The following is a 25,349-nucleotide window of genomic DNA, read 5'->3' as shown; positions in this document are numbered from 1 at the left end:
ACTTTTCAGGGATGTGCGGGATCGACTTACCAATGAGTGTAGAAACATTCCTACCCATGTTGATCCTTTCATTACCTTTCATCTTCCTCTTGTGTGTGCACAAGTCCTTCAAGAATTTTGCATACCTTGGAATCTGTTCGATTGCATCAAGTAGATGTATGTTCACCTCTACCTTCCTGAAGGTCTACAATATCTCCTTGTCCACCTCTTCCATCTTTTTGCTAGGAATTGCCCTTGGAGGGAAGGGAAGAGGTATATGTCGCTCAGGAAATAGAGGAGGCACACTGGTGGTGGTGGTGGAAGAAGAAGAAGGTCCACCTGGAGGAGAAGAAGAACCACTGGGAGAGGAAGACGGTCCACCCACCTCAAATGTCTTGCTTGGACCAGTCTAGTCCTCTTTTCTGTCACAAGTAGCAGATGTGGGTGTAGATGTAGGAGTTGACTCTATGGGAACAACAATCTGCTTCCCTGATCTGAGGGTGATGGCACTCACATTCCTTAGATTTTGCACAATCTGAGATGGTAACTTCTCAGAGTTTTGTGATTGTGCCTGATTTAGCTGTGTGGCTAGCTGTCCCATCTGATTAGTAAAGCTCTGAATAGAAGCTCTAGATTCCTGCTGGAACTGCATGTTCTGAGCATTCATCTGTTGCATCTGTTTAAACAAGTCCTCTGATGAAAGCTGAGAAGAAGGTTGAGGAGCTGGCTGGGCAAGAATCTCTTGTTGTTGTTGCCTCTGATATCTCTGGACATGTGGAGGCACATATGGTTTGTTAGGACCTACAACATGTTGGAAAAATGGTGGTTGCTGTTGTGGCTGCTGTTGCTGCTGTTCATTATTGTTCCATCTAAAATTTGGGTGATTCCTCCACCCTGGGTTATACCTATTGTTGGACAAGTCATAACTTGGCTGTTGTGGCTGCCTGTTGGTTTATATGTTTGCAGCATAGGCTGGAGATGCATCATGGCCAGTAGGTTGCTGCAAAGCAGGGCGGTCATCTGTATAGTGCTCACTGGAGAGACATATACCACAATGTCGTGCAACAGATGTAGATGGAGATGCTGGTCTCTGATTTGTAGCCAGCTGTGACACCAAACTCACAAGGGAGTCAATCTTGCCTTCCAATTTCCTATCATCAGATGATGAAGACCGAGTAACAATATCATGTACTCCCTTCACCACAATATTATCACTCCTTATGCCAAACTGCTGGGAGTTGGAAGCCATCTTCTCAATCAATTGCCTGGCTTCAGTAGGAGTCGTAGCTCCAAGTGCTCCACCACTGGCGGCATCAATCATACTCCTATCCAAGCTATTGAGACCTCATAGAAATATTGGAGAAGGAGTTGCTCTGGTATCTGATGGTGAGGACAACTGTCACAAAGCTTCTTGAATCTCTCCTAATACTCATATAAGCTCTCTCCACCAAGTTGCCTAATCCCAGTGATGTCTTTTCTGATAGTTGTGTTTCGGGATGCTGGGAAAAACTTTGCTAAGAACAACCTCTTCATATAATCCCAACTGGTGATGGCTCTAGGCGCTAAGCAGTACATCCACTCCCTTGCTGCATCTTCTAATGAATAAGGAAATATCCTTAAGAAGACTTGATCCTCAGGAACATCTTGAGGCCTCATGGATGAACACACATAGTGGAAATCTTTCAGATGCTTATGCGGACACTCACCTGCAAGGCCATGAAACTTGGGCAACAAATGGATCAGTCCAGCCTTGAGAACAAATGGTATGTCCTCATCAGGATATTGGATGCACAAGCTTTCATAACTGAAATCAGGTGCAGTCATCTCCCAAAAAGTCCTCTCGCGAGGTGCAGGTTGTGCCATATCGTTCTCAGTGCGAAAAAACAGAATCAGAATCAGAATCAGCAGTGGATTCAGATTCAACTATAGGATGCACAGTATCTAAGGGAACAGACTCAAAAATAGACTCTAAAGACAAATTCCTAGAATGCCTAACCAACCTATGAAAAGTCGTATCAATTTCAGGATTAAAAGGGTGGTATGAATCCAGGATTTCCTCTAGTCATGCACTAAATCACAACACCCTAAAATCATGAAACAATAGCACAAAAATTTCAAACCACAGAAAACAACAAAAGATAACAAAACGACACTATCACAAACACAACACAACACAAGTCACACAACACAAACACAAGATTCAAAACTGAACCGTTGGTCCCCGGCAACGACGCCAAAATTTGATGGGTGTTGCGGCCCATACAATCTTGATTGCATATAAGAAATGCAGTATAGCTATGGAATGACCCCTAGGTCGTCTCCCAAAGACCAATCTTGCGGTTCGAGAATCAAGTCTAAACCGAAGAAGGGGGGGTTTGAAAAGGTTTTGCAAAAAATTAAAGAACTCAAGGAAGACACAGACGCAAATAAACTAATTTAAGCTAGCATGGTAATTAAACTAACACTATTAAAAACCTTAGACAACATTCAAACATCAGATACTCTTGCAAACAAATTAACAAACACAGTTAAAATTAATTAAACTTCACACTAATTCAAACACATTGAACTCAACCTAGCAACTAAATTATTTAAAAACCAAGGAAACCAACAAGCCTAATTTAAACCTAACAAATTACTTGACATAATGTCAATTAACAAATGAATTTAAAAGTCCAAATGGCCTGTAAACCTCTATGGCCGTGACCTCACTTGCACCATATCCAAACTTAACTTTCTTGCTTCACTAAGCCACCAAATGTGTTGACTTCTTCTCCCATGTGCACCATTCTCCAAGAAATTAAACATGTGCATTCCAAACTCACTAAAACCATCCCTTCACTCTTCCCATGCAGCAAAGAAATGATTTTACACACCAAAGCACACAATTTACGTGAACCACCAAGTGGAAATGCCAAAGAATGCTTCAAAGACCAATGTGTAAATGGAAGATACCATGGGTGCTCCTACCAATGTGCCAAGTAAGCTAAAACACATGAAAACAAACTCCAAAACCTCCATTCCTCATTGCAATTCACGACTGGAACAAGCAAAGGCCAAATCTCAAAGTGGAAACATTCCTTGGGTCAAAACAAGCATCTTTTGTGTTGGTCCAAAAGTGGTAAAAATTAATGAAGCAATTTCTTCTCTCCTACAAACACCAAACGGTTTTCTTTCAAGAATTATGCATCAAAATGCTTTCCTCCACCTTCCAAAACCGAGAATGACTTCAAGAAACCAAGGTTCAAGTTGCAAATGAACACAAGAACAATAAACCCAAACTTCTACTCATCAACCCAACTTCAACACTACCATTTCTTCAATTTTCTTTGCAAAAACGAAAATGAAAACAAAGCTATCAATTCCAGCTCTTTTCAGCCACAACAACAACCCCAAAATCTGGTTCCATCCTTGCTTCAAACATCAAAACCGAAAATCAAGAAGAAAGAGCCCAAACCATAACACCCACAAATCAAGTTAAGCTCTATTCAACCCAAAACTCACATAGAACTCCATTTTTATCATCCAACCACATAAAATACAAAGAAAACCGTGAGGAGCAGCAGCAAAGGAGAGGAAAAACGAAATATAAAGTTACTCAAACCTAACATCCACCATGGAAATGCAAAGACAAGCTCCAAAGCTCAAGCTTCTAGCATCAAGAACAAGCAAATGGAAGAAGAAATGAATGATTTTTCACCATCAATGAGCTAAGATAACCAAGAGTGAATTAAGAGAGAAAGAAAATCTGCATCTTGTTCATTGAAATGGCTCAAAACCGAAATCAGCAAGCAAGCTCCCTTAAGGCATGTTCATACATGAAACCCTACGAGAGAAAAGTTCTAAAACATGAAGTATGAAGAGTTGCAATGTGGTGGCTCGGTATATCACTCTAAAAACTAAGAGCCTCCCTCAAAAATGGGGTCCAAAATGAATTAAAACCCTAACCTAAAAGGCACATGTCCTACACATGAGTTTATTTACAAAATTGCCCCCAAAAGGGTCCAAAACACCTAATTCTAATTAAGGACTTCTAGAAAACGAAATTACACTTTAATTAAAATCTAAATGACTGAATGTTGAGCCTTTGAGTGTGTCACGCCATGTCTCAATGTTCCAGATGATGTTTCCACAACTTCCCTGCAACCAGAAATGCACTTAATCAGCTCAGAAAATCCAAATTAGCACAATTACGAATTTCTGACCAAATTAAGCAGAATTCGGAAAACGGGGAAATAGCAGACAATTAAACACAATTTCCTGGTTTATTTAAGTACAATAAACTAAATATAGTTCAAGAAATAACGACTCATCAGTTCCTTTTTTACTTTTTTTTTCAATTAAGTTCAAATTATTAAAAAATTGATCCAATTAGATCATTTTCTTAAGTACTATACCAACAACATTAAAAACGTGTTACATGTCAATTTGTAATTTATTTATTTATTTATTTTTTGATTAGTTTTTTTTTTGTTTTTTTTTTTAATTTTTTTTCAAAATTCTTTTGGTTCATGTTAAGTCCCTGGTAAGTGTACTAGATCGTTATCAAGTAATATAAAATGGGTAAGTCCAAGTATTGTTTCCCAAAGGGCTCTTAGGCCTTAACTTTCGTGTAACCTAATTGCGTAAGACTTGAGAAAAGAATATGATTTAGGTTTTTAAATGCAAAAGTAAACATGCAAATGCAGTGATTCAATTGGCAAGGAAAAAACTATGAATGAATGGTGTTGTTGGGGTTTACAATTTCATCTTATCTACTCTTCTTATTTAATTTGCTTATTTATCATATTGTCATGCAAACTTTCTTGATCTAGCCTTAACCTAATCTCTTGGCGAAAAGAGCTTATTGCTAATTACCGGCTTGTTATCTCTAGCCTCCCCTAGTAACTAATAACTAATAATGCATGATAAACAGAAGCAAAATATAATTGATCGTCCTACCCCTATCTCTAGGCGGTATTAGCTTAATCAAGGAATTACCCCTAGTTCATGACATTACTGTACGTCTCCGTATCAATAAAGACAAACAACATTTATCGAATGAGTTAAACGATAAAAGCATTAAGCAAAGGTAAGGAACCCAACAATTGATAGATCAAGCATATGCAAACATATAAAATAAATAAGAATTTGGATATCTGAGAGTTTCAACCATTATCAGAACTAGTGTACAAGCCAAGCATAGACACAAAAATAAAATTCACCCTATTCTACTAATCCAAAGTACAAAAGAAAAAGAAAAACCCCTGCCCAAGTGCTGACATCCATTAGTAGATGCCCTATAAGTCCATGTCCTCATCTGAGTCATACTCATCACCCTTCTGTGCAACCTGAAAATCATCATCATCATCATCTTTGTCTGGTGCTCCATCTGCTCCAGACCTATTGCCCTGTGCCTGCTCTTGAGGCCAAGCCGTCGTCCTATGCATTGGTGGCGTGTCATAAAGTCCTATGATCATCTCAGCAGTGGCCACCTGCCCTCTACGGAGAGAATCCATCCTCGCCTCCATCAAGGACATGTACATGTCCCTCATCTGGAAAGGCTCAGCATGCTGCACTGGTTCATCTACAGGTACATCCTCCTGTTGTGTTGTTGCCCTCCTAGGATGTCTCCTAGGAATTGCTCTGGCTGGCTCATCACCTCCACAAAACTAAAGATAATAGGAGGCACTGCAGTGTCCACTTCGGCCTACTGGCACAAGTATGTGATCAGGGACGGATGTCCAAGTGGTGTCTTGCTACTCAAAGTGGTAGCATATCTTTGAATCTCGTCGGCGATAACCTTGCCGACGTTAACATCCATCTGCCTTAACATACAATAGATGAATAGAATTCGATGCATCGTGATATCGGAGACATGGGAGCATGGTTGTACATTGGCATTAGTGAATGTCATCCAGTACTTTGCTAGGGGAGCCAAATCCGCCCTAAGGATATTGACTGGCGCTCCATTAGGGTTCTTCTGAAAGTGTCTCCCAAGGATACACATCACCCTCTCGATGTCCTCATAATCCCTGTGCTCCCCTATAAGAGCAGCATACCTACATTGCTCTCCTGGCCACTCAGTCCCTAGGAAGTTGTTGATGGTGTTGGGGTCGTATCTAATAATCTACCCCCTCAAGTAGCTCATATACCTCCGTGCTGATACTCCTCCTATGGTCAAGTCGTTGGCATAAAATTCCTTCACCAGCTCAATGCTAGCTGGTGCAGGATATGTGGTCAATCTCTCCCAGCCTTGCCTCTTTATCTCCAATCCAAACTCTGGAGCTAAGTTAGTAATGTACGTAGCCTTCCTCTCCATCAGCAAACGCCTCTCCTGTATGGTTACATAATGCTCCTCATGCTTCTTGGAGAGGAACCTAGGAGAGTAAAATCTCCTTGGTCTCTCTAGCTCCTTCCTCTTGTTGCCTATGGTCTTCACTCTCATTGAGGATGACATTCCTGTGTCAAATAAATCCAAAAATCAAAAACCCCAAAGCTGTTGAATTCCGCTCAGCGGTTTTCAACTGGGTTTTTCAAAAACCCTTTTTCAAAGATCTTAATCTCCACTCTAACACCTATTTTAACATTCCAGATCAATTTCATGCAATTCAATTGGTTCAAACAGTTTCTATTTCATTAAATCATGCATAGAAATCAAAAGCCCTAATTTATCACGTTCCTAAGCATGTTCTTCACAAATTCCAAATAGAAACCCTAGAAATTGAAATTGCACACTTACTTGAGTGGAGACTTTGAATGCTTGCTAAAATTCTTCTTAATTGATGATGAATGCCCTCTCCAATGCACAACCGTCAACCAAAAACCCCAAACTTTGACAAAACAATGGTGGAAATGTGAGATTTTGGTGAGTGGGTGATGAGAAAAGTGGGGAATTCTTTCTAAAAACTCTTGGAAAGTGAAAGAATAGTGTTAGGGCTTAGGGAGACCGCTTAGGCGACTTGCAAAGAAGAGGTTTCACAATGAAAAGCTTCAAAACCGCTCAACTTTTGAAGAAAGCCGAGACCAAAATACGCCGCAACCGCTCAGCGGTTTGCGGTAATTTCCTCTTCCTCTTCTTTGCTTGCTTCTAAGCAATCTAACCTGATAACGGTTGAAAAACAGTTATTTTCATATGTCAATTTAGATGAAATTACACCCTTTAGGACTTATAATGAGCTTAGAATTAAGTAAAACTCAATAAATGAGTCAGTCAAGAGTCAAAAGTTGTTTTTAGCGATATTATGCTTGTTTTGCATTGTTTTGCAGTGATTTTGATGAAAGTGAAGATTGGGGTTGAAGATGAAGGTCTTAGACTCAAGATAGAGGAAGAAAATTGAAGAAAAGAAGAGTCAAAAAATCGCCCGGCGGCAAAATTCACCGTTGGGCGGTCCAAGGCGAGGAGAAGGCACCTGGCGTAGGCGCTGAGCGGATTTGCGATTAGAGGCAAACCGTCGGGCGGTGGCCTCCTGCCGCCAATAGCCCTAATACGATTTCATTCTCATTCTTTTGACAGAAGAGGGCAGTCAGACCTAATTTTCACTCTCTGGAGAGGATCTCTTGGATGCTTAGGCTCCTTTTCTTCTTATCTAGGGTTTGCTTTTCCATTCTTCCATTATTTTCATCTAAGTTCACCATGACAATGGTGAACTAAACCCTTTTGTTGTTGGGGGAAACAATGTAATCTTTTGAAACTCTCTTTTATTGAAACTCTTGTTTATTTATATGATTCTTCATATGCTTTGATTATCAATTGTTGGGTTCTCATCTGTGCTTAATGCTTTTGTCGTTTAATTCATTCGATAACTGTTGTTTGTCTTTATTGATACGGGAACGTACAGTAATGTCATGAACTGGTGAGAAATTCCTTTATCAATTGCATGTTTATTTTCTGTCTTTGTATCTACAACAATTGATTCTTTCTTTACAAGTCTTACGATTTTGATTCACATGAACAATTCTTTCGAGTCTCTTGGGAAGAACGATATCGGGCATTACCGATTATATTACTTGCACGATCTGGTACACTTGCAGTAATTTCCTCTTCCTCGTCTTTGCTTGCTTTTGAGCAATCTAACTCTGTAGCACTTGATTTTAACCTTCATTTTTTTATTCACAGGCCTTTCCCCTCTCAAATGCAACATTCAAACATGCAGTGCACTTAACATAGAGTTAAAAATAGATATAATCAACTGGGTTGCCTCCTAGGTAGCGCTTGCTTAACGTCACGAGCCTGACCCAAACCTGCCTAGCACTCATCAGCAAGTGCTTATCCTTCCAACACCCATCAATAGGTGTGCTTACTTGTATCCTTCAGTAGATACATAAAATTTTAGCATCCCTCAGTAGATGCTACCCAAAAGTGTTTAAAAATCAAAAAGTTACATGTCCAAAATCAAATAAACCTAAAACATTAACTAAAAATGTTTTACAACAAGTGGGATTAAATGAAATATCTTCAAGTCTTTCCATCCCGGTTGGGGTCTTCATCTACCCAACTCATCAGTTGCCTTTTATCCACTCTTCTACGTTTGGACGAGTCTAGAGGTCTTAATATGATAGGATGCTTGTTGTGATGAATTTTATGAAACTGATGTCTATGTTTATGATGACTTGCAAACTCATGTGTGCGTGAATGTTCTTGGAAATATTAGATTGATTTAAATTGAATTGTATGTTTGTTTGAAACCTAGCTTACCCTTGCATTGTGTGTGTTGTATGTGCTTGTTTTCCTCCTTGCGATGTGATAACAGTCTAAAAACTGTTATTTTCATGCATAGATTTGATATAAAAACACACCCTTTGTGGCTTAGAATGAGCTTAGAATCAAGTAAAACACTTAAGTTGAGTCACATGAGAGTCAAAAGCTGTTTTTAGAGATATTATGCTTGTTTTGCAGTGTTTTGCAGGGTTTTGATGAATATTAAGGATGGAAGCGAAGTAGGAAGGTCATAGACTCAAGAAAAGATGAAGAAAAAGCAAGAAAAGAAGAGTCTATAGACCGCTCAGCGCCAAGCTTCAGCGTTGAGCACCCAAAGCGAGGGGGAGTCTCTGCCTGGCGCCCAGGCGGTCACGCTGAGCGCCCAGAGCGATTAGGGGCAAACCGCTCAGCGGTGATATTGGCCGCTGAGCGGTGGCGCGGCTTGGAGGCAAACCGATGAGCGGTGCATTTAGCCGCTCAGTAGTGATATGTTTTTATGGGCTTGGATTTTGATAGATTATGTTATCTTTTTGGCCTATATATAGCCCCAGTGCGACTTGGAAACATATTCTTTGGCAGAGGAAGACGTCCAGAGCTATTTTACAGTCCTTGGAGAAGATTTATTGGATGCTTAGGCTCCTTTTTATCAAATCTAGGGTTTGTTTTTCCATTCTTTCATTATTTTCATCTAGTTTCACCATGACAATGGTGAACTAAACCCTTTGTTGTTGGGGAGCAATGTAATCTTTTGAAACTCTCATTTATCCAAATTCTTATTTATTTCATATGCTTGTCATATACTTGTTTATCAATTGTTGGGTTCTCATCTATGCTTAATGCTTTTATTGTTTAACTCATTCAGTAAAAGTCGTTTGTCTTTATTAATACGGGGACGTACGGTAATGTCATGAACTGGTGGGAAATTCCTTGATTATGCTAATATCGCCTAGGGATAGGGGTAGGACGATCAATTGTATTTTGCTTCCGTTCACTATGCATTATTAGTTACTAGGGGAGGCTAGGGATAACAATCCGGTAATTAATAATCGGCTCTTTTCACCAAGGGATTGGGCTAAGGGTAGACTAAGAAAGTTTGCATGGCAATTAGATAAACAAGTGAAGTAAATAAGAAGAGTAGATATGTGAGAGTGGATAAGATGAAATTGTAAACCCCAACAACACCATTCATCCATAGTTTTTCCTTGCCAACTGAATCATTTGCATTTGCATGTTTAGTTATTGTTCTTTGCATTCAACACTTAAATTTAATTCTTTTCTCAAGTCTTAAGCGATTGGGTTACACTAAAGATTAGGCCTTTGAGTCCTTTGGGAAGAACGATATTGGGTTTATCAATTATATTACTTGATAACGATCTGGTAAACTTACCAGGGGCTTAACAAGTTTTTGGCGCCGTTGTCGGGGACTCGTGGTTTAACTTTTCGAGTAGTGCAAATTGATTAATTTTGACTTGATTGTAAATATTTTGTATATATATATATATATATATATATATATATATATATTAAAAGTGATACTAGGGTTTGTGTTTCTTGTGCATGTAGCAGGAGACTAGTACACAACCTCTTCTTGAAGGCTTGAGCGAGACAAGGGGGAGAAGGAGAGTTAGACGTTCTTCTAGGGATTTATTTCTTTCCCCTAACAAATTACTTTCACCTTCACCAATCCGAAGAGTGGAGAGATGATGGAGCAACCTCCTCCAAGATGCACTCTTGCAAATCAGTCTAATGTTGTTGGTCCTTTCCATTTCAATAGCATAGCCATGCCGGTGGACCAAAATACTAACATGGTGATGAATCCAGCTCTTATACACCTGGACTAAAGGAACTAGTTTCACGGCTTGTCAAATGAAAACCCATATGATCATTTGACAACGTTTGGTGAAATCTGCAACACGGTGAAGATGGCAGGTGTTACAGATGAAAGAGTAAAGCTTAGCTTGTTTCCATTCTCACTAGGAGGTAACGCTAAGACTTGGCTCAATTCTTTTCCTGAAGGGACGTTCACAAATTGGGAGACTATGGCTACAAAGTTTGTCAAGAAATATTTTCCGCAATCCAGAGTTACACAGGGAAGGTTGGAAATTTCATCATTCAGACGAGGCATGAAAAAGACCCTCGGGCAAGCATGGGATAGGTTTAAGAGCCTATTGAAGAAGACCCCAATCCATGGGTTTGATAAGACAATCATAGTTCTTATATTCCTTGGAGGAGTAAACATGCACTAAAAAATGATGTTAAATGCCGCAGTTAGAGGGGATATAAAAAAAAAAGACTGAGGATGACCTTTATTTTGAAAGACTCATAGCCTTTAGTTCATTATGATTTGTATTTTGAATACACTCTTTAAGTCTCCTTGAACTTTTATTCAGCCTTGTATTTTGGAGAATCATGAAAACTTGTACTTAAGTTTTAAATTCCCAGCAAAAATTGGATAACTCGACCCCCTTAATGTGGTCAATGATATACTCTTAAGTGCTTTCTTTATCATGAATTGATGCATTTCATATCTATATATGCGTTATATATTTTTGGGATGTCACAATACTAATTGAAATTATCTAATAATTGAGTCAATTTTTAAAAATTGAAACTTAAAAATAACGAAAAAAAAGAAGAAAAAACATATACTTAAATATTTTTCAATCAAAATTGAAACAACATAACTCATTAAATCCAAATATTATAAATTATCAATAAATTTTATTCATAGATTTATTGTTAATAAAATTTATTAATAATAATAATTTTAATTTAATAACGAACTTTATAAATAGATTTAACTGATATATAAATTAAAACTTTAAAATCTATTAGTAAAGTTTTTGTCATTAAATTTTATTTTACCAATATTTTTTATTTTGTTTACAAAATGATATCAATAATATAAGACTTTCTCATAATGTATAAGTAATACGAATTTTTTAGATAAGAATTTGATTTCTGAAAAGTCAAATTTGGAATTGTGATAAAAAACTAACGAGCTGAAAAATAAATTAGAATTTCATTTCTAGAAAATCAAATTTTAAACTAAATTTTTAACCCTTTTTTTCATTTTAAAAAGAGAAGGAAGAGATGTTTAAAAAAAATATTGAAATAACATAACATATCAAACTTTGATTTCTCATAAATAAAATTTTAGCTTGGAATAATAAAATCTTACTTTTATATATATATATATATATATATATATATATATATATATATATATATATATATATATGGATATTTAAAAGAATATGTTATTTGGGTAACTTTTAAGTCCAAATGTGCTGTACGGATGAAAAATATCACATTAGATGGAACAAAACTTTCCTCGTCAAGAAAAACTTAAGAAAGAAACCCAAGATGAACTTAAGAAAACCAAATTCAAAGCACAAGTCTAACCAAAGAAAAGAAAGAACTCACCATTCCCAAACTGCCAATTTACATTTTCTCCCTGAAAGATGATATTTCTTTCACTTTGTTCATTTTCGAAAATTGTATTGTTGAGAAGGAAAAGCAAAAACGGAAGTGAGATATTACAAGTTTTCGTTTTGGATGATTTACGAAGATGGAATGCATCGAATTTACGAGATACGTCTTTTTTTGTATCACTCACAAATATGAGATGATTTGCGGTGAATTGAAGGCAAATGTCATCTTTGCCCTTCTTAGATATCATAATACCACGTAAAAAAAGAAAGTTATTCGATTCCAAAGTTAGATAATTGATTCCAAGACATGCTTAATAAATAATAATGCACATAGTTAATAATGACCATGAATCGAGAATGGTGTGTGGTGATGCATGGAACGTGGTTGTTGCCATATTTTCAACATGAAGATGCATAGAAGATGGAGAACAAAAGCTTGAACCAGGAAGATGCGTTTAAGATGGAGAACCAAAGCTTGAAGCATGGTTGTGTATTGGGTTCTAGAAGTATTGTATCTGGTTCCATTGCTTAGAAGAAATTGAGGTAAAGGGTGTATTCGATTCTGGGGTCTATGTATTCAGTTATAGTCCAGTGAGAGATGAAGCTATTACTGTATTTGGTTAAGGGGTGTATGTATTCGGTTACACTGTAGTGGGAGATGAAAGCTTTTGGTGTATTCGATTCTGGTTTATTATATTTGATTCCAGGCGTTCGTTTCACCCTGGTATAGAGTTGGATTAGGTTTTAGGGTTCCTCTTCTGTTGAAACAGATCTCGATAGTTCCAGCCAAGGGCACTCCATCGTCTTCTTGTAGTGGTTCTTCCTCGTCTTCTTTAGCAGCAGCAACAGTAGGTGGCGATGGTGTTTGAGTGTAAAAGGCGACGAGCATGGCGGTGTTGGGCAGGAGCATCAGATGTTGGAGGAGGTACTGGTTGATGAGGAAAGCGAGGAGGTTGACATAAGCGACACGAATGAGCAAGAACTCGGCGAAGGAGTGGACGAGGAGGAGAATGGTAGAATGGGTCTCGTGGGGGTGCATAAGGCGGACAAAGAGGGAGTCGGATGGGAGGTCGCGGCAGTAGAGGAAGGATTCGAGGAAGTTGAGGCGACGGAGGTTGTCGTTATGTCAGAATTAGTTTGATTCATAGTTATGTCAGAATTGAAATTGATTAAAAATGTAAAATTTTAATGTTTAGATGCATGAAAATTTATAAAATTTAGATTTTGTGTGGACTATATGTATGTTATACAGTTTTTCACAATGCTATCATATTTTTTATAGAACTATAAAAATGGGTCACAACCGTGGGCCAACCCCACTCACCACGGAATCGGGCCGGGTTGGGTTTGAAAAAAGTTATATTTTTTTATGCGGGTCAGATTTTAACCTGACTCATTTAAACCCGGCTCATTCGGGTTAAATCCGTGGTGGGTTGGGTTGGTCCACCAACCACCTACCTAATTTTATTTTACTAAAATTTAATTTTAATTTTATAAAAAAATATTTAATTATTTTTTTTGCTTGGAAAAATTATTTAAGTTTCCTATTTTCAAAACTAATTAAACACTCCTATGTTTAGAGTGAAATTTGGGAGTGAAATTTGTTTAAATTTGAATAATAGAAAGTTTGTAACTTTTTTAAAAAATTGTAATTAAGTGAGCCAGTGAGCCAACCCATGGTGGGTCAGACCGAGTTCAAATTTTTCTGACTTCCTAATAAATGAGCCGGGTTGGGTTGACTCACTAAGTAATCAACCTATGATGGGTCGAGTTAAATGACTTGTTTTGACAACACTAATACTTTTCACAACATTCTTTTATACCACTACTTTTATTATGTTATAATATTTTATTGTATTAAATTTTATACTATTTTTAATATTCAAAATGTATATTTTTTTTTTCAACTATGTTTCAATTAAAAAAAATAAAGTATAATATGCATACGTAAATTCTTTAATTATAAAATTTATCATCCACTTATATTATTTTAAAGCATTAAATATATTTTCAATCCTAAACTTTAACTTAAGATTAGAATTTATTTATATTTTCAAACTTTATAAATAAGCTCACACCCTTTGATAATTAATGTTAATTTTTACTATAAACATTTTTACAATTAAATATAACATTAATAATTATCATTTTATATTATTTTAATAATTAGGGACATTTTGATAACATGCAATTTCTATCAATTAAACAAAAAAAAATTTGTTTATCACATAATCAAATCATATATTAATTCTAATAAATTTTACTTTCAAATCTATCCTTATTTACTTCCAAGTTTACTCAAATAAATAACCATTAATTCACGGGAATAAAACCTTCCCTTAAAGAATTTCAAGATAAAAAGGGTGGATTGATAGAGGAATATTAATGTGTTTCTTCATAAAAGGTTTCAATTTTCTACTATGCATCACTTGATGATGCTTTTGATTCCATTTTGAGGTGAGGTGGAGATAAAGTTGGAATGTTAATCATTATTATTATTATTATAAAATAAGAAGGAAAGTGAAAATTTTCAATTGGGAAAGTTTGGATTAGGTTGTGGGAAGAAAGTTGGTGATGAGATGACATTTCTTCTGTACCTGTAGCCGCCCTCCACACAAAACGTTGTGCTATTAGTTTAAACATTTTTTTAATTACATATTGTTGGATGATAATGATGGAAAGATTGACCAAACCAACCACACTTATTTTACTCGTTACAACCAAAAATACTTTAACTCTTCAAGTTAATGCTATTTCTTCTTAATTCCATATAAAATAATATGTTTAGATATTATTGCAAAATAAATTAAGAGCAAAAGATAATATAAATATATTACAAAAAAGAATTAAAATAATCCTGAAAATCAATACAATAAATGTTTTTTTAAAGGACTTAAATCAAACTTACAATTCATTAGAAAATAATTATTTTATATTAAAACAAAAGATATATCCAACACTTTATGTAGACCAAAATATAAAGCAAAATTAATCTTAATACCTTAGTTGTTATATTAGATAACAAAAAAAAAAATCTTTTTATTCACCTAACTTTTTTATATTTATTTAATACTATTTTCTTCTAATTTTTACTTCTTTTTTTTTAAAAAATACAAAATTTTATATATTTATAATTATTTTATCATTATAATGTGTCATAAAAATGTTTGATGAAACTGTTATTAAAGAAAAAATTTTGTAACAAAATAAATTATCTAAACATAACCTAAATCCAAACTCAAAGAAAAAGAAAAAAAAAAGTGAACGCAGAATGAGAACATTGAACAAACAATAAACCAAAAAAAAAAAAAAAACATTTCATTTTGGTTATTATTTTGTAAACTCATAGTTGAAGTGGCCATTTGGCTAGAACAAGAACAATTTCTTAAGCATCAGAAACATATCTACAACTTAATTACACAATAATACGACGATCAACCACTACCTAAGCGTATGAAGAGACCCTTTGGTTGTTTCCACACGCTCATCCAAAATGGAAATAAAACAACATTCCCAACATTTGAAACCACAAACTTGAACTCTTGAATAATCAAAGAGACCACCATAACTTTCCTTCCACCAGAACCAGTTGGTGTGCACCTTCAGCTTTTTCTTCTTCAGGCACCAACCAATTAGCTCCCTAGTCATGTTCTTCTTCATGCATGTTCATGCTGCAATTCGACGATGAGTCAAACACTGATGTGGGGACTGAACCCCAGAGGAAACGATGATCTGGGTGGCAGAAGAAGTAGGGTTGTTAGAAGAGGGTGAAGGTGCAGAGAATGAAGCTGGTGCTTGAATTGGAAACCTTCCTGAATCACCAGGAAGTCTCATGTATGAGTAAGAAGGAGACTCACAAATCCATGATCCTAAAGGACCCTCTTTTCCAGTACTCTTGTATTGCATTATGGCCTTGTAAACGAAAGGAATCAGACCCTCCATTTTGTATGTGTTCTGTTGAATTTGAGAGAAAGTAAAGGGTTTTTGGGTTTTGGTTTTGCCTTTTGGGGTGTCTCAAATGTGATGAATGTGACGAGTGGAAGACATGATCAATTCCTAGGGTATATAAAAGGGTTGGAGAAAAATGATGACGTTGAGAAAGTTGTTTTGGATCAGAGTCCAATTCCTCACGCAAAGCCAGGAAATTTTCAACACAAACTCTCACGTATGACTTTGAAAGCTACGTGTGAACCAACACCTGCATTTAGCACATAAGTTTTTCTATTATTACTGTGATCTAGCTGGTTTTGTAGGATTTTGTTTGATGGGTTTGAGCTTTTGGAACAAGATTGGATGGTTTGAGTTTGAAGTTTGGTTTTTATTTTATTAATTCCCTCCCAAACTGTTGACGGAGCACTGGTTTTCTTCATTGTTTGGTTTTCTCTTTTATATTAATATTATCTATACTCCATTTTTTGTTTGGTTTGGATGTTGTTTTTAAAGTAAGGTGCTTCGTAAATTAACAATTTGTTCATTCAACGGCGGCCACTTGTACCTGTCTCTGACGTTTGAGCATGACATAGGATCTTTGCTATTTATCATGTTTTGCATATGAAAATTGATCAATGGTTATTCTCATGAAACGCGTCACTTCATGTTTAGGTACGTGACAAGATTAGAATGTAGGTGCACGAAAAATAAGATGAAATAATCAGTTATAATAAATAGTAAATGAATATTATAAGCAAACTGAAGTAACAGGTGAATGCATATTTGAATCTATTATACATGCATATATGCTGCCCTTACCTAACTTTTTTAAATTTATTTCTTCTTCTTTGGTTTGATAGAGATGTACTTTTCCTAGCTACATGAAATCATTCGTATACTTTGGATAACAAGAAAAAAGCATAGAGAGAAAACAAAATCTGTGGTAATTAAAATATTCACGTTTGGTTTAGTGAATTTCGCGATTTACTTTTAAATTATTGAAAATAGTTTTGAGTAATTGCAATTTTTCATACTCAAGACTATAACACAAATAATCATTTTGGAAATGAAATTTGCATTCTCTTTGTTCATATATTTAACGATCATAAGGTATAATTTTACATGTTCAAAGAAGATTAATTTGTAATAGATTAAGCTATACAAAAAGTTCCGTTTGGTTATGAGTGTAAATAAAGTCCACTGGGGTTGGCATCTGAATTTATAATAATTAGTATCTTATAGTTTCAGGCATGAATAAAGTCAACAGTACGTAGTAGTAAATAACTAGATTATCCGTTTTCTAGAAAATCTTATAATATGCCAAAGTATATTTTACCTGTATCGTCCCATGCGCAGGAGACCAGTCAAAAACAATTCACTCTCTAGGGTTGATTGGGCGCAGAGTAAATTACACAATGACATCATCCTACGTTACAGCAGCCATGGAGGCTACACGAGAAAATCAGGAACAAAATGAAGCAAAATATTACTTTCGTTCTTTTCGTTCTTCAAGAGCTCAAGTTAAATAATCTTATTGCCTCAATTTCAAGTTGACACTACTTTTTTTTTTCAAACATTAGTTAGAGATTTAATAATATATAAATACTATAAGATTTTTTTCTTTTAAAATTACCATGAATTATCAATCTATCACTAAATTTAAATTGATAGATGAATTCTTTCAACAAATTTCATAATTTAATTTATCAAAAGAAATCTATTGATGGAATTTATTAAAAAAAATTATCAATAAATAACAATTAATTAATAATAAATATTTTGTCAATAACATATCATTATAATTATAAATGGTAAAAGATGTCAACATTGTTCATCGATAAATTGCATCTCACATTTTACCAACAAATGTTAATGATTTCAAAAATCAGTTAGTAATTACTAATATATATTTACCGATAAATTGTGATTGTCAGTAACTATTCATTAATTTCTCTATTTGTTAGTAAATTTATCATCAACTACTTTATCAATAGATTTTTGGCTATTAATATTCATAGGTAAACATAACTTACTAATGAATTTTGTCTATTATCAACAAATTGAGCTTGTTGATAATATGCAATTTTCTTTTAGTGAAGTATAGATAAAACTCATCTTATTGAATTGGTTTTGTAGGGATGACTTTGACTAAATTTCATTATCTTAATATGGTAATAAAGTCTAATATGATATCAAAACTATTAAGAGTCTATTATAGTCGAGATTTTGGTCTATCATTATTAGGTCTCCTTTAATACTTATGATTAATGTTCTTATATGAGAGAAGAGAGATAATGTCATTTTATAATATATGAATGAAAATAAATAATTTCCTACTAAACCAGTTTTATGAAAATGGATTAAACTTAAACACACATTCTAATAATTTGGAATGTTTATTCATGTTAGCGATAAAACCTTTTTTTTGTTTACAATAATAATAATACATCAATGAAATAAAAAATACATAAGAAAACATTATTATATTCAACAAAAGTATCATATCGATCATTCACATTGATATCATATATCAATAATGTACATAGAGTTTCAAAGTAGACTTTATGTAAAAGTTCAAGTGTAATAAAAAAAATCATTAAGGTTCACTTGAGTGAATTATAGGAAGAGTAATTGAGTGGATTTGAAAGGATTTGAAGGTAATCTTTTGTTGTTGTTTATTTGAGTGAATTTAGAGGTAAATGAGAATGGATTTGAAAGTAAAGTTTCTGATAATTAGTATAGGATTTAATTTATGTGACAGATTAAAAAATTTACTTTCAAATCCACTCTCACTTATCTCCAAATCTATTCAAATAAACAAAAAAAAAAATTATCTTTAAATCCTTTCAATTACTCTCTCCCAAATCCACTCAAGTGAACAAGGCCTAAAACATTAGATTGTTTATTGTTAATGTACTAGGTAGACGAGTCCACAATATAAAAATAAAGGAGCTTTTTACATTGGATATTTATGCCTTTTTATTTTAGTTAACAATCCAACATGAAGGTAGGTAATGTAGATTTATGTCAAAGATAATGAGATTTGAAGTAAACTTTTGTACCTTTTCTAATTTAATCAATTTTGGCTTCAATCAGAATTTGAAATACAAAGTGTAATGAGAATTATAGTGTAAATGATACAACAAAATTTTAACAAAATTTTAGAATATGAAAAACAAAAAACAAATTAGAAACACAAAACTCTTAAAAAACAATCATGAATTATCATGATTAAAATAAAATCATAGTTCAATTTTAATGCTTATACCCACAAAATTCTAATACAATAAAAAAAATAGTGTTTACTATCATGAAACACTCAACCACGAATTTATAAAAAAAAAAATAGCATCCTAAATGTCCATAAACATTCAGGCAACAACAACATCATCATCACTATTGCCCCCAAAGAAAGAAAAGAGAAGGAAAGGAGGGATAAATCATGAAGAAGAAACATAGAGTCCTAATTTAAATTGTTTTATGTCATAATGATAGGATTTTTGCATAAAGCTTAGTATTTACATCAAATTTTATGTTAATCCAATGTAAATGTTGAGTTTTACTTATGTTAGACCCTAACAATTTGGCGTTAATATATTTTAGTTATTTATAAAAAAGTCGTCACACATTTTTTTCATTAGTTTTCTCTAGATCCATCATGAATATCGTGTGACATAAAAAATTTGTTGAGATTGTTGATAAGGAAAGCACTGGTTGAGTTGAACCTTAATCTCACAGTGCTCTAGTTACTCTGGTTTCTGATGATGACAACACATTATTAATAAAATATGTATTGTTATGTGTTACATGTTAAATTCTTTATTATGGATGATATCTAAATGAACATGTTTGTGTTGATATTGTCATATTGTTGGCTGCAAACCAACGGCAAGTGCACCGGTCACAGCGTAACAAGTGATAAATATTGTTCTCTCCCAAGGGACTTGTGCAACACATGACAAATCTTCCTTTTATAACTCAATTAGACATCATAGTCCATAAAACAACACAAGAAACTCTTTTTGGTATTTTATCAAACAGTTGGTGTTCAAGGAATTTAACATAGTGTATTTACAATTTGTCAAGACTAGAGTTCATCCACTTCATTCTCATGCATTTAAACAACTCCATTCCATCAATTAGGTGTTCAATTTCAGTTCTAAGTTCAAGTCATATTTTTCCAATACATCAAGAACCATAATTCATGCATGGGTGATCAATCCAAAGCAAGCATTAAGCATAGAAATCAAATACTAACATTGAAATGGAAAAGCATATGCATTAACATCACAAAATACACAAGATTCAGTTTATTACATCTAATCTCAACAAATAGGAAAAACTCTCCATGGTGGAGAACTTAGGGTTCACAAAATTGAAGAGATAGGGAAGAAATTGGAACCAAAGAGAAGATGCAAAGCCTTTTCCAAGGTTCTTGGCAGTTGCTCCATGCTCCATTTGCGCCTCCTCTTCGCATCTCCATCTCCAATTTGTGACCCATCTTCTTCCTTAACCCAAAAAGGGCAAAATCACCATTGATGAAGCTTGAAGACCCAAGGAGGAGTGAGAGAGCTTCCCAACACCCCAAATAGCCTCCAAGGGCCTCTCCCAATCTCTCTAGGTGAAGAATGAAGTGTAGGAGGAGAAGAATCCCCAAAAATAGCGAGACCCATGTTTAAATAACCCATTTTGACAAATCAGCGAAAAAAGGCGCCTAACTCCCTTCTGTGGCGCCCCGGCCCCCTTTTGGGGGGCATGATAACGGTTGAAAAACAGTTATTTTCATATGTCAATTGAGACCAAATTACACCCTTTAAGACTTAGAACGAGCTTAGAATCAAGCAAAACACATAAAGTCTCAGTCGAGAGTCAAAAGTTGTTTTTAGCGATATTATGCTTGTTTTGCATTGTTTTGAAGCATCTTTGATGAAAGTGAAGAATGGGATGGAAGATGAAGGTCTTAGACTAAAGAAGGAAGAAGAAAAATGAAGAGAAAAAGAGTCTAGGAACCGCCCAGCGCCAAAATCCACCGCTGGGCGGCTAAATGCGAGGAGAAGCCACTGTCTGACACCCAGGCGATGACGCTGGGCGGTTTTGCGGTAAAAGGCAAACTGTCGGGCGGTGGCGCGACTATGGGCAAACTGTTGGGGGCATAAGTGTGGCCCCGGGCGGTTGTCTGCTGGGCTTGGGCCTGTTTTCTGTGACGCTCCTCAGCTATAAATAGCCCTATTGTGACTTGAGAGTCATTCTTTTGATAGAAAAGGGCGGCCAAACCTAATTTTCACTCCTTGGAGAAGATCTCTTGGATGCTTAGGCTCCTTTTTATCCTATCTAGGGTTTGCTTTTCCATTCTTCCATCATTTTTCATCTAGTTTCACCATGACAATGGTGAACTAAACCCTTTTGTTGTTGGAGAAAACAATGTAATCTTTTGAAACTCTCTTTTATTGAAACTCTTGTTTATTTATATGCTTGTCATATGCTTTGATTATCAATTGTTTGGTTCTCATCTGCACTCAAAGCTTTTATCGTTTAACTCATTCGATAACTATTGTTTGTCTTTATTGATACGGGAACGTACGGTAATGTCATGAACTGGTGAGAAATTCCTTGATTAAGCAATACCTCCTAGGGATAGGGGGGTAGGACGATCAATTGTTTTTACTTCTGTTCTTAACGTGTTATTAATTACTAGGGGAGACTAGGGATAGCAAGCCAGTAATTAGTAATAGGCTCTTTTCGCCGAGGGATCGGGTTAAGGGTAGACCAAGAAAGTTTGCATGACAATTAGATAACAAAGCAAATTAAATAAGAGGAGTAGATAAGAGAGAGCGGATAAGATGAAATTGTAAACCCCCAGCAACTCCATTCATCCATAGTCTTTTTCTCGTCAATTGAATCAAACGCATTTGCATGTTTATTTTGTGTTTTTGCATCCCAACAAATTAATTTTTCTTTACAAGTCTTACGATTTCAATTTGCACGAACGATAAGGCCTTTGAGTCTCTTGGGAAGAACGATATTGGGTTTTACCAATTATATTACTTGAAACGATCTGGTACACTTGCCAGAGAGTCAACAGGCCCGGGCTTGACAGTTTTGACAACATTCTAAAATTCAGGCTCTTGTGCAATTCCAAAAGCTTCCAACATGGGTATTTGCTTCAAATTGATCTTTTATTGTCCCAAAACATATTTCCTCGAGTTCTTCCTTGTTTTCCTCCACTAGAATTGCTTCCTATTCATTTATTTCACACACTCAAACAAAGAGATTAGAGGTAAAAACAAGCATATACTAAATAAAACACAAGAAAACTAGAAAACACACTAAATATGAGGATAAAATAAGGTAAAAGCTATGAAGAAGTTGATTTCTTCACAAAATATACGCACACAAACATGTTAAATCAACCTTTATCACAGATGAATGCACATTCACTGAGCTTATATCTGATACATTATTTATGATTGCATTGCATATGCTTTTGAAGAGAAAACCACATGCACTTTGATGAACTTATATTGTGTGGCATAACTGCAAGTTTTAAGTCGACTTCATTATGAAGCAAGTCGATTAAAACTCGTAACTATGCACAGATTTTCAAAAGCAGTGTTGTGAGTGATTTTGCATTGAAAAGTTTTTCAAACTGAGCTGAAGTGTCTAAGTAGACTACATGCGCAATGGATCCAACTTAGTTAGTTATTTGATTTGAAATTTTGTTAATGCTTGTGTACAGTAATGACTATATTTCAAAAGTTTGTTATAACATTTACGATAATCAACTGTATTAAATGAGAAATCAATTTGGTTGTTATGACTGCTGCTAATTTGCTTAACTGTTATAACTTATGATGACAGTTGATTTCATTAGTAGCATAGTCGACTACAGAAACGTCTGATTTATAGAAAACCATAAATAGACGTAACTCAGTTGATCACAGAGATTTTGGATATTCTAACATTTTCATTTTGATTTACAGATTGTGATATCTGAGAAAAAGGCTCCAAGAACTCATCAAGAAGACGATGGAGATCTTTCTTGCAAGAGTGTCTTAAGGAGAAACTACATTGCGCTTACTATTTGATCAGAACACTACAAAAAAACTATTATTTAGTGGAGGTTTATTTTCCATTTTGTGGAGGTTTTTACCCTCCGCAAATTAATTTCCAGGGGTTTTTCAAACCCCCGCAATTAGAGTTGTCGCTATTAATTTGCAGGGGTTTTTAATGGCCCCTGGTATCCAATTCATATTGCAGGATCTTTTTGTTGAGGGTTTTAACCCCTTCTATTAGTGACTATTATTTTGTAGAGGTTTGAAACCTCTTTTATTTTCAACTATTTTACTGTAGAGATTAATCCCGTTATTTTCAATTTTATTTTGGATTAATACCATATTCAATTTGGCAATTATAATTTAAATGTTTTAAGCTTCCTCATTTGTATTATTTAGGTTATGAGTTTACAACTTTATTTTGCTTATCTTACATGAAAATATCACCATTAAAATGCTTATACTTTCGTGAACAATATTTATTTGTAACAAAATTCAAATACTATAATGAAGACAAAAAAACATGACAAACTTCTTTTACCAAAGTCTTGAATTATATATCATTAAAACATTCAATTCTCAAAAACACCATAGTATATAAAAGTAAGTTAAATTGAATCATAATTACAGCTAAACTCAATTACTCAAAATCCATAGGCTAAATATAGTTTCATCCTAAAAGACATCATAAACTTCCTAAATGTTTCTAGCACCAGATGATCCTATTGTACCACCTAAAGAAGACTTGGGCTCATTTGCATCACCACCTTTCTGAAATGATAAAACAAAAATATTAATAGTAAGGAATGCTTATAATTAAAGTATATAAGGCATAATGCTTCAACTATATCAGTAACTTACTTGAAGTTGAGAATCAAAGAATGAGGTAAACTCATCATGAATCTTTCCTTCCTTCATTATCATGTATGCTTTAAGCGCTGATTCTAAATTGTTGTACTTTTGTTGCCACTGATTCTAAATTGTTGTACTTTTGTTGCCACTCATTCTAAACTATTGTACTTTTGTTGTCAAGATTTATCCATTCAAAATTATTCCTAAACAAAATGAAATACACTACCACATCAAAAAGATAACAATATTCATGGAATATACAAACAAATATTGAATTAATAAATAAAATGCTTCCAAATGAAATTAAATTTACTAACCTTGAGAACTATGAGATTCCAAAGTTTGATGGCAGCCAAATAGTAGAACAACTCAGTAACACAGTAATAACACAATGCCTCCCAAGTTTAGTTATAACANCAGCTTATTAATAAGCACGTTTGAATCTGTGAACTACCTACAAAGTGGTTTAGGAGAAAAGCTGAAACTATAAGCTTATATTGCATTACTTGTAATTGATGGTAAGCTTTAGAGTAATAGGTTTAGAGGGTAAAAACTCATATCCCAAAATAATCAAAATATTAAAGAGATACAGATTTTTCAAGTTATAAAAATATAGTTTATTACTTAAAAAAAGATATTTAAATTTCAATTTTTCTTTTATATCATGCACAGTTTTCTAGAATTTAAAAAACTAAATAACCAATTATATATTTAAAAAAAATCCATAAACATTGCACCACCTATTTATGCGTTAGTTTCAACAAATTATGGGTTCAATCATTTTGACCAAGATAAATATGCCAATGCTCCAAGACTTATTCATGCCTAGGGATTACTTTTCTTTTAAAACCATATAAGAAAACTAATTTTATATGAACTAAAACACCAACTTTTCCTCATTATTCCATTATATTTTTTCAATAACCCAATTTCAATACCCATGCAATAACCAATACAATCACCACCATACTTAAAGCACCTAACAGGAATATAAAATTATATGGCTGGAATTAAATGAACAACGTCCCTTATTATATCACAGTACAACAACACAAGCATTCAAACCTTACAATTTATAATCATAAGCCAAGTGAAATCACAAAATTTTCAAATAGCAAATCAATATACAATGAAAAACAATGATTCTATGGTACAGTTATAAAAGAAAGATAGATTCCAATATTTTGAATTGTAGGTAAAGGAAGTTTCATCGATACTGTAAATAGATAAGGGAGTTTGTTTGACGAAAAACATTTTAAAAGATGAAATATTTAATCCTTAATATGTTTGTTTCTTATGTTCTTAAAGATAGAGTAAACTATATTCTTATCTTGGTGACATTATTTGCTCAACAACTGCATCTTGTAAATCCATAGATTAGTTTCTTATTCTTCATTAATGTAATTAAAAACCAATTAAAAC

At 34.4% G+C, this 25,349-nt stretch overlaps 1 protein-coding gene and 1 long non-coding RNA gene across 2 annotated transcripts in view; both read right to left on the bottom strand.

Annotated features, from left to right (window-relative positions):
- Window positions 1–15,397: 15,397 nt before the first annotated feature.
- Window positions 15,398–16,229, bottom strand: LOC106771286. The gene has a single exon (XM_014657241.2). It carries the CDS (start codon window positions 16,033–16,035, stop codon window positions 15,760–15,762), a length of 276 nt encoding a protein of 91 aa, XP_014512727.1. The 5' UTR covers window positions 16,036–16,229; the 3' UTR covers window positions 15,398–15,759.
- Window positions 16,230–23,651: 7,422 nt separating this feature from the next.
- LOC106771299 overlaps window positions 23,652–25,349 on the bottom strand; it is a 3,353-nt gene continuing 1,655 nt past the window's right edge. The window contains exons 2-4 of the long non-coding RNA XR_001376451.2: window positions 24,245–24,381; window positions 23,937–24,130; window positions 23,652–23,846 (exon numbers count right to left, since the gene is read on the bottom strand). This is a non-coding gene — a long non-coding RNA (uncharacterized LOC106771299). The remainder of the gene's footprint in view (window positions 23,847–23,936; window positions 24,131–24,244; window positions 24,382–25,349) is intronic.

Source organism: Vigna radiata, chromosome 8 (genome assembly GCF_000741045.1).
Source record: "Vigna radiata var. radiata cultivar VC1973A chromosome 8, Vradiata_ver6, whole genome shotgun sequence".
NCBI lineage: Eukaryota > Viridiplantae > Streptophyta > Magnoliopsida > Fabales > Fabaceae > Vigna > Vigna radiata.
This window is presented reverse-complemented; position numbering and strand designations above follow the sequence as displayed.